The sequence below is a fragment of the Camelus dromedarius genome, chromosome X, assembly GCF_036321535.1.
Source record: "Camelus dromedarius isolate mCamDro1 chromosome X, mCamDro1.pat, whole genome shotgun sequence".
Lineage (NCBI taxonomy): Eukaryota > Metazoa > Chordata > Mammalia > Artiodactyla > Camelidae > Camelus > Camelus dromedarius.
Window position 1 is genome coordinate 24,924,806 of NC_087472.1, and position 9,862 is coordinate 24,934,667.

At 39.1% G+C, this 9,862-nt stretch overlaps 1 protein-coding gene across 1 annotated transcript in view; it reads left to right on the top strand.

The window, feature by feature from the left end:
- The window catches only part of LAMP2 (lysosomal associated membrane protein 2), a 36,295-nt gene extending 33,305 nt beyond the window's left edge, over window positions 1-2,990 (top strand). The window contains exon 9 of the mRNA XM_064482794.1: window positions 525-2,990. Coding sequence (XP_064338864.1) covers window positions 525-667 — 143 coding nt within the window. The 3' untranslated portion in view covers window positions 668-2,990. The remainder of the gene's footprint in view (window positions 1-524) is intronic.
- The last annotated feature ends 6,872 nt before the right edge of the window (window positions 2,991-9,862 follow it).

Below are 9,862 nucleotides of genomic sequence, written 5' to 3' on the forward strand. Positions count from 1 at the left end.
CATATAACCTGATAGCTACCTAATACTTGTGTGAAAAAATTATACTGCATTTTCTTGATCCTAAATCCTTTTTAACTTAAATTTTATTTTTATTACCCATACAGAATTATTTATATTTTCATGATAGTTGTGGCAGGGGAGAAAGGGAATGGGGAAATATGCAGGCAGTGGTTTTTAAGTGAAGATGTTAGCCTTTTCCCCCTGGTGCCATTAGACAATTCACCATAAAATCTTCCCATATTAGGCAAGCACAATTCTGTTTGGGACCCTTTCCCATTCTTCCCTTACCTTCTGCTTTTTATACTAAGGAATTAGGTGTGATTTGAGATGAAGTGACAGATACAGGCAGATCAGTTGCTTGGAAATATTTGGGTGGATATAGTGAAAATAAGAAAATAGGGGGTAATGCTCTGAAAGACTAACCTATGTACACTTTGAAAATGCTTGTTTCTTGTTTGTTTGTTTCTGCTTAATTGCATTCCTTACTAATTTCCTTTCCTTGCTTTCTGTCTCTTTTCTAACAGCTGAAGAATGTTCTGCTGACTCTGACCTCAACTTTCTTATTCCTGTTGCAGTGGGTGTAGCCTTGGGCTTCCTTATAATTGTTGTCTTTATCTCTTATATGATTGGAAGAAGGAAAAGTCGTACTGGTTATCAGTCTGTGTAATTAATTAAATCTAGTGCTTTTTTTTTTTTTGGCCATCAAGTTACGTTTCAATTGGCTAAAAGCCAGGAAATGCTGTGCAATCGATTGTTTAAGATACACAGATTAACCTAAGTGAGTTGCTAGCTAACTTGAGCATGAGTAGCACTCTTTAAGAAAAAAAAATGTATTAGGACCAATTTCTTCCTTTTTTTTTTCCTATTTTCTCTTCCTTTGTAAAAGTGTAATTGAAAGAAAAATTGTGGCTTAGAATATGGTTTTTTAGTAAATAATGATTTTAAGCCTCTGGATGCAATTATGAAAGCATTTCTACTGAAGTATGATTTTATATGTTGCAGTTTCTTGTATTTTGCTTCTTTGACATTATTTGCAAAATCAAAGCTGTTAGAGAATTTACCTTGCTTCAGGAAATAAGTTCAGGAACACAGTGAATTCATTTTCATTGGTGGTAAACATAAAATTTGGTTTGTGATAATATGACTCAGTTTCTCCATCGCCTAATCAAGGTGATTTAAATCTGTTTTTCTGCTAGTTAAAAAAAAGAAAAGAAAGGGCTTCATAGTACTGTGTTTAATAGCAAAAGTCTGGTTATTTTCATTACGGTTAGTAGCTACTACATTTTAACAATGATGCTTTTTGTGGGGGGACCTACTGGAGTTTGGAATATATCGATTATCACAGATTTGCCATTTATGCTAAGATCTTCAGCTTTTTTTTAAGGTGTTGACATAGAATGGGTTATGGTTTTTTAGAGTTATGATTTAGAGTTTTTTTTTTTTCTTAGAGCCTTAACTTGTTCAGAAAGTTAATTCATCCTCCAGTAAAACAAAACGAAGTGTCTCTGTTTTGTGTGCCTCTTGCACTCTCTCATCCCCTATATGAATAAGTTTTGACTGATATTTTTAATGTATTGGTTTCTTTTTTTTTTTTTCTTGCAGCAGCCAAGTGCTAACTCTAGAGGCTAGTGGGCCCTGAAGTGTCATCATGAGATGACTGCCTGGCCAAAGCTGGACCAGGATTATTCTGTAATTTGTTGGTCTTGATACAGCCTTCTATCCCTAAAGGGACCTCTAATGGCTCTGGCTGCTGGAGTAAGGTACTAGAGACCACTCATCCCAGTGTCTGCTTGATTGGCTAGGCTAGTGAATTGTCTTTTGATTTGGAAGCACAGCGTTGTATTTCTGTAGTGTCCAAATGGTTGCTTTGCACACTTGTTATTAGCATAAGGCAGATGTTTGTTTTATCGAGCTGTTTTATCTCTATATAACTAAAAAACAACAGTTTCCAAAGACCTGCCTTCACTTTTAAAATGTTCCTTGGATTAAAAAATTAAGCTTAAATCTTAAGTTAGTTATTAAATCCAAGGATTTGGTTCCCATCTACCTCTCAGCAAAATTCAGATGCTCACCACTGTATTGCTGCCATTAACTGATGCCAAAATTCTTTGGCAATAATTGGAATTGGAAAATTTTGTTTAAAAAAAAAAGAAAATTCATCAACATCTTTCTTTACTGTCTTCATATGTGCATCTCAAAAGCATATATTCCAAACTGGAGTAGGAAGTCAGATTGCTCAATGATGTTTCCCTTAGAACTCTGACTTGCAGACTCAAGCTCTTCTCTATTTGCTAAGTATATAAAGAACATTTTCTTTTAAAATGTTCTCCTTTGAAAACAATTGCTTATTTGTTATTTCGTCAAAAGATGGCACCATAAAGAACAGTGGCTTCGTTTCAATAAATATTTTTGAGATGATTGTCTAAAAGCCCGATTATTTAAATCAGCTTGTGACCTTGCCAGGTATGTGGATTGGAAAGATCATATACATTCAGAATTACGGTTTCATTTAAAAGTTTTTTTCTACCTTTTGGGTAGGAGACTAGTATGACTAATTCTTCATTAGGTATCATGATTTTATCTTAGATAATTAGCAAATGTGTGTTTAACTCTTCTTTGAGAATTAAGATGAAAAACACAAAATTTTAACAGAAGGTTAAAACAAAAGTTGCTTCAACTCCAATAAAATAGGAAGCCCAAAATCTACGAACTGAGTGTTCAGTTAGCTTTGCTCACTGAGTTCATTTTTATGTCAGTACAACAATGGATCAGATAGTAGGACTTTGAACTCATGAATATAAAGAATTGTTTTTCACCCAAGCTTCTTTGGAAGGACTGATGCTTGCTGCTACCTAAAGTTTTGGATGTATCAATATAGTGAACTAATTAATACCTGCTAAATAAAGCATACTGTGGTACTCCTGTTTGATCTGATATGTGTGATTTTTAGATTGATGGATTAAAATATAATAAAGATATAATCTATATCACTATGGATAACTTTATTTTTATTCCATGTTCTTAGTATTAAGAGCTTGGATTAATTTGTATCATCTAAGTTCCTCAAGTTCTTGTTTCTTGAATTGTCAGTAGGACTCATGTGATCTCTTAGGTCTGCAAATTACCAAGTGCCATCATTAAGAAGACATTAGAACCTTTAGTGCAGACACTTCAAATGTGGGGGCCTATGTGGTCATGAAAATTCCAAGAAAATATTGGAAGTAAAATATGGAAATCTAACAAATGTAAGAGTTTCATAATAAATGTACTTTTAGCATATGTCTGCATTGATAAACCACTCACTGTTGAAATTCATTCCATTTGGAGCAAGATAGACCTCAGGGATGTGGGAGGGGCACAGGAGGAGCTATCCATTTTCTGAAAATTCCTTTAAATTCCTTATAATCCAGTCTAATGCTCAAATGTTATATGCTTGGATTAAATGACGACATTCTTTTTTACATGAGGCATTTTTGGTGGGAGAAGGAAGTAAACTTTGGATCTCTCCATAGTTCCTGAGTAACAGGGTTTCATTTTCTGATTGTTAAATGTTTAATGGCTTTTAATTCAGTCAAAAAATGGCCTTACCTTGCATTTGTGGGACTAGGGAGGGAATTCTCAATAGAACCTGTCTTTCTTGTCTCAGCTTCTTCGCTGAATATATTTCACAACTGCACCTCACAGGGCCTCTGAAAGAAGCACTGTAAGACTTAAGCAAGAAGAATGGTTCTACGCATGTTGCCATGTATCTAAAAAGTCAACTTGGACATCCATCTTTAACAGTTCAGTGTGTACACTGTGAATGCTACAACTGCTTTTAGCATTCTAAGGAAACTTGCTTTCTCTTTGCTCTTGATGTCTGTATGTATTTTGATGGCAGGATAAATTTGAGTCCCTTTATTTCAAGAGATAATAAACAGGAGAAATCCTGGTACACAACACATTTTTAGTAGGAAAATGCAGCGGTAGTTTTATTGAGCAGTTACAGTGCTGTGCACTTTATACACATTTAACCCTCACAGCAACTCAGGTTGGGTGGTATCATTTGCAATTTACAGAGGAGGTAACAGGCTTGAGTTGGTTACTTAACCAAAGTCCCACAAAGAGTAAGTGACAAGACTGACATTTGAGCCCAGCTCTGTCTACCTTCAAAGAACATTGCTCTTAGCCACTGTGTGTCCTGGCTTCTCGGAAACCATAGATTTTTTTAATTTTATTTTTTATTGATTTACAATGTTAGTTTCAGGTATGTAGCAAAGCAATTCAGTTATACATACACATACATATATATACATATATTTTCAGATTCTTTTCCATTATAGCTTATTATAAGAAATTGAATATAGTTCCCTGTGCTATAGAGTAGGTCCTTGCACCATGGATGGACTTAGAGATTATCATATTAAGTGAAGTAAGTCAGACAAAGAGAAATATATGATATCACATGTGGAATCTGAAAAAAAGATTTTTTAAAAACCTTATGGCTTGCATTAAATGATGACAGAAGCCTGACTTCTGTACTCTTCTGTCCTGCATGTAGTCTCCCTATGCATGTTCTTCAGTATTCTTAAAATAACCTGAATTTTGTCCAGCCTGCTTGAGGGGAAGACGGAGGTTGTGCCTTCTGAAAGAGCAAACCAAGGCTGGTTTGTGCTACACGCCATCAGTAATGTTAAGCCCTGAATGTCACTTTTTTGTGGAGTAGGCTCATCCAGTTATTCTGATCACGTATCATTATCATTCTGCCCTCAAACTGTTCTGCACCATGAATCATTTGGACTGTGCATTAGTGTGTTTAAGAGACTAAATGGAACTGCCTCTCTCCTTACTTTGCCTAAATTAATGCCATGCCAACCCCCTCGCCGTGTCCCAGCTTTAAGTGCAGTGTACCCGTGACACTCAGCAGTCCTTGCTAGATGCCTCTGAGCCCCAATGCACAGTTCCTACTCTTACATCTAGAGCCTTTTTGACAGGGTTTCAAGAAACCCTTATCTACATACTTAGAAGTTTCCAGCCATAATCTGCAACATCCTCTCTCCCACCTCCTCTGTTCTGTACTCACTCCACTGCTGCCATACTGGCCCTCTTGCTACTCCTCAAAGACCCTAAGGGTGCCTTCACTTCAAGGTCCTTACACTTGCTATGCCTTCTCCCTGGAAAGATCTTCCCCCAGCTGTCCTCATGGCTCACTCTCTCGTCCCATTCAGGTCTCTTCACATCACCTGGTCCGAGAAGCATTGCCTGACCATTCAATCTAATATAGCCCTCCCTGCCCCCACCACGTCCCACTCCCCTTGCTCTGTTTCACTTATTACTTACTACCTACTGCCATCTGACAAATGATATATTTTATGTGTTAATCTGTATTTCATGCGTGTCTCCCACTAGGAGGTAAACTTCATGAGAGCAGGAATTTGTGCTGTGTTTACTACTCTCTCCCAGTCCCTAGAACAGTGCCTGACACAGTTCACACTGAATAAGCATTTACTGATGGATGAGTGGTCATCTTATGTAATAGCTAAACACTTATTAGGCACTTAATATCTTATTTCATCAAATCTAAGATGTCATCAGTTGTAAGACAAATACTGCCAATTAAACTGTGAGAGGCCAACTGGTTTCAAAAATGTGAAAAAAAATGTACATCTTAGAGTCACTATGTACCAGGCACTATGGAGAGTTGTGCATGAACTATAACACCTACCATTAATCCATTGAATGCATCTGGGATTCAGACCCAAGCAGTCCGAGTCAATGCCTTTAAGCACTCTGCCATTAGTGTGACATACTGCTTCTTGTGTCATCTTCAGTTCCAAAAACAGAAGTATCTGTGGTTGCTATGATTTTCAATTTTAAAGGAGACAGAATATTTAATATTCATGTTTCCTTCTTTTAAATGCTACACAGTATAGCATGGCAAGTATATCAGAGCAGAATTTGAATCCTGGCTCTTACCACACAGTAGCAGTGTGACCTTGGACAAGTTACTTAGCCTCTCTAAGCCTTCTCTGTAAGATGTAGATGGTACTACTACCTATCTTGTAGGGTTTTAAATGGAGTTAAATAAGATAATGCCACCAGATATGCGTAGTAAGCAATAAACATGAGCTTTTTAAAAAATGATAGATTGGGACCTTCTTGCTAAAGATGATAGATGTCAAATGTTTAGACACGATCACAGAAGGAGCAAGTGAAGCGGGAGAATAGGGCTGAGATAAAGCCTTAAGGAACAGAAATCCACTCAAACTAGGTTTAAAAAGAGGAAAGAATTATGAAGTGATTGGGTAAGTCTCACAGAATCCAATTGAAGGGAGTACATCTGGTACTCAAAGGAATAGAGTTAAATTATAAAGCTTCAACTGAGAATAATGGTGATGACCATCAAGAAAGTTTAGAAAAAAGTGAATAATGAGTGTACTGCATTTATTAAAATGTGTTATAAAGCTAGGATCAAATGTTAGATGGGTATAATAATAGAGCAACAATTTAATGGACAATACACACACAGACACACACACTGTGTATTTAGTATTTGATAAAGATGCTCTTTTCAGATCAACGGGGAAAGAATGGAGCGTTGAAAAATGGTGCTGAGTTACTAGATTATTTTGGGAAAAAATACATTGAGACCTACCTCACAAAAAGTACCAAAATAAATTCAAGGATGATTAAAGAGTTAAATTTTAAAAAACTGTAAAAGATACAGAATCAAATATAGATTGACTGTATTTTACCTCAAAATAAAGGCCTTCCTAAGAAGAAAAGAAAAAAAAGTGACTGGAAAAGATTTCAATGTATAAAAATTTAATCTGACCATCAAAAGGCCACCAGACACAAATTTAAATATAAATACAAACAAGGGAAAATACTTACAATCGTTAAGTATGACAAAGGGTTAGGTTAATATCCTTACTATCAAATAAATACAGAACAAGATAAGATGAATAGTCCATGAGTATACTCGAATAGGGACATGAATAACTAAATCATGACAGAAGAAATACAAATGGATAAGTAATTTGAAAAAATATTCCATCTTGCTAATAAGCAAAGAAATGTAAGTCAAAACAAGATATCTTTCAAACTGGTTAAGATGTTTTTAATGATGTTATTTACTCTTGGGCATGGTAGAGAAAAGTGCACACTAACATGGTGTTGGAAATGAAAATGAAAATTTGGAAACTGAATGCCAAATAAGATGGAACTGGTTAAGTAAATTGAAACACTGACATGAGAGCATGTTCCATGACTATTTAAAATCACATTCTCAAATAATACAAATATGAGACAACATTCATGTCTTACTGTTAAGTGGAAAACAAATGTTGGAAAGAAATACGCACCATTACTCTGTTTTGGTAAATAAATCTATATACATCTGTAACTGCTCTGCCACCCAAGAGGTGCTTCTCCCGATCCCTACATTTCTCCGATGCTGGGTGCAGAGCCCACCACAGATGGGATCCAGATTGGAGCCACTACTTCTACAGTTCAAGAGGCTACAAAAAAGTATGTACCATATCGTGTCTTCATATGTATGTATGTGTGTATACATATACATAGATGTGTGTATAAAGTAAATAAAATCTAAACAGCAGTCACCTCCAGGTTTTGGGATTGTGCTTGGCTTTAATTGCCTTTCCTACTTCTGTTTTGGTGAATCCAGTTTACTTTGATCATCAGAAAGGGCCTCAGGAAAATGATTTCTCAAGGGAGTGGGTTTTGAGTCTCCTTGGTTCTCTCTTGCATTCTACTCATAAATAAAAGTTGGCTCTGTGAGCCAGCAAAGCATCCACTCCTACCAGGTATCAGGGCTCTCCCCTCATTTGAAACTTGTTTTTATCAAAGAAAACTTTGTTTTATTTGACATTGCTCATTAGTCCAGAGAGCTTGCCTTTACCACGCATCATGCACATCTCACCCACCAAGGATGCAGAGGCACATCAGTCATCGGTCTTTTGTTGCCTCCTGTGACACCTGAGAGGTGCTTCTTCTCATCCCTGTGCTTTCCACATGCTGCCTGCAGAGGCCCCCGCAGGAAGGCTGGGATTGGAGCCACTGCCTCTGCAGCTGAGTGAGACAAATGGGAGTGGAACTGTTGATGGCAAGGGGCTCTGTGGAGGTGGGCGGGGAACATGTCAGCCACTGCATGCTGCTCCGCTTCCTGCATTTCTGTCTCTGCCGCTTTTACCAGGCTGACACCCCTGGAGCCATGTCAATGCTCCTCTTCTTCCAGCACCTTCTTTTCTAGCACCAACACTCTGCGGCAACCAAGCCTGACTCTCTTGCCATCTCCACTTCCCTCTCCACCAGACTGCCTATGTGACTCAGAGTCCTTCCATTATAGTCAATTAAATCCATCAAGGTACTGACAGACCGTGATAACTGCTGTTAATTGGTAAGGGTAAAAGGTTGAAACTCTGTGATATAGTAGAAAGGGCAGGGAGCTTGGTGCCAGGCAGATTGGGGTTAGAACCCAGGCTTCACCAACTCCCAACTGAATGGCTCTGGGTAACTTAGTGAGCTGCCACCTTTGTGAAAATGGGAGTAAAATATCATCCTTGAGCTATTAATAGAAGTATCTATTATACCTCTACAGAGCTGTGATGGTCACCAATGAGATAATGGCCACAGAGCGTCACTCAGTGGTATAAGGCACACACTGGGTATCCTTTAGCCCATTACCCCATCATCACAAAGCAGAACCCTAAGCGCAGGGGAAGGGAGCCAACACTTTTTGGGGATCAGAGAAATTCAGTAGCTTGTTCAAGGTCACACAGTTAGTGGATGGCCAAGCAGGTGTATGAACCTAGGTATCTCTGGCTCCAAAGCCCAGGCTCTTCCTTTAAACAACTTACTGCCTTTACCTGCATGTATCCTGCCTAGAATGAAGGGATAATTGACAGCCTCAATGATTCTGGCCAAAGATTCAATGCAGGTTGCTATGAAAAAAGTCAGCCCTGAAATATTAGGTGATCACATTGAGCTATGGAAGAGTTATGCCCAGAGAGTCTTATTTCATATAGAGCTACAGACATTCCAATGGACATCAGAGTGTGTTGTGAAGCCCTAAATGAACCAACCAACACGAGATCCAGGGTGATTTCTTCACTTTACACTATGGATTAGAAACAGGTTCCAGAACTTTAATAAGCACTGGAAACACCTGTTAGCCCCCACCCTGCAGAACTTCTGGAGTCAGGAGGTCTGAGGCGGAGCTTGAGAATTTGCATTTGTAATAAGTTCCCAGGTGATCCTGAAGCTGCTGATTCAGAAACCATGCATTGAGACCTGACAGATTAAAATGTACTACAACATTCCCAAGTCTCATCTGTGTCCCATCCTCCCAGACTTCCAGGGAGCTAACAGCGCACACAAGAGTATTGCAAAACCAGCCTCCAACCCAGAACACCCAGCTTTGGGTTGATGTCCCCGAAGGTCCCCTTCCTCCCCAGTGCCCTCCCAAGTAGCCAAGGCTTCCCCGTAATTAGGACTCTGAGGGAAGAGGGAATGCTGGTGGGGCAGGATCGCTTCTGTTCTCTGCCCCATCCCGGTCTCTATACCAGGCAGGTAGCCAGAATCCTGAGCACCTTGATGGAATTCTACATAGGAGGGAGGGGACAGTGACTTGCAGGGCAGAAAGGCAGGGGAGGAATTTCTGTCTGACCTCTGGGAGGCAGGGCCTCAGGGAAATGGCTTCTTGGTGCACGTAGGGAGGCTGGACACCAGGCAGGAGGGCTCCCAGCCTAGGCAGAAGCCCCCTCCTCACCTCACCTCTAGTGCCCCACGGGCCCAGGAGTAGCCGAGATGCCCGCCTTCAAGGGACCATGTGGACTTGGACAGTGAGGGGAGCGGGGACAAT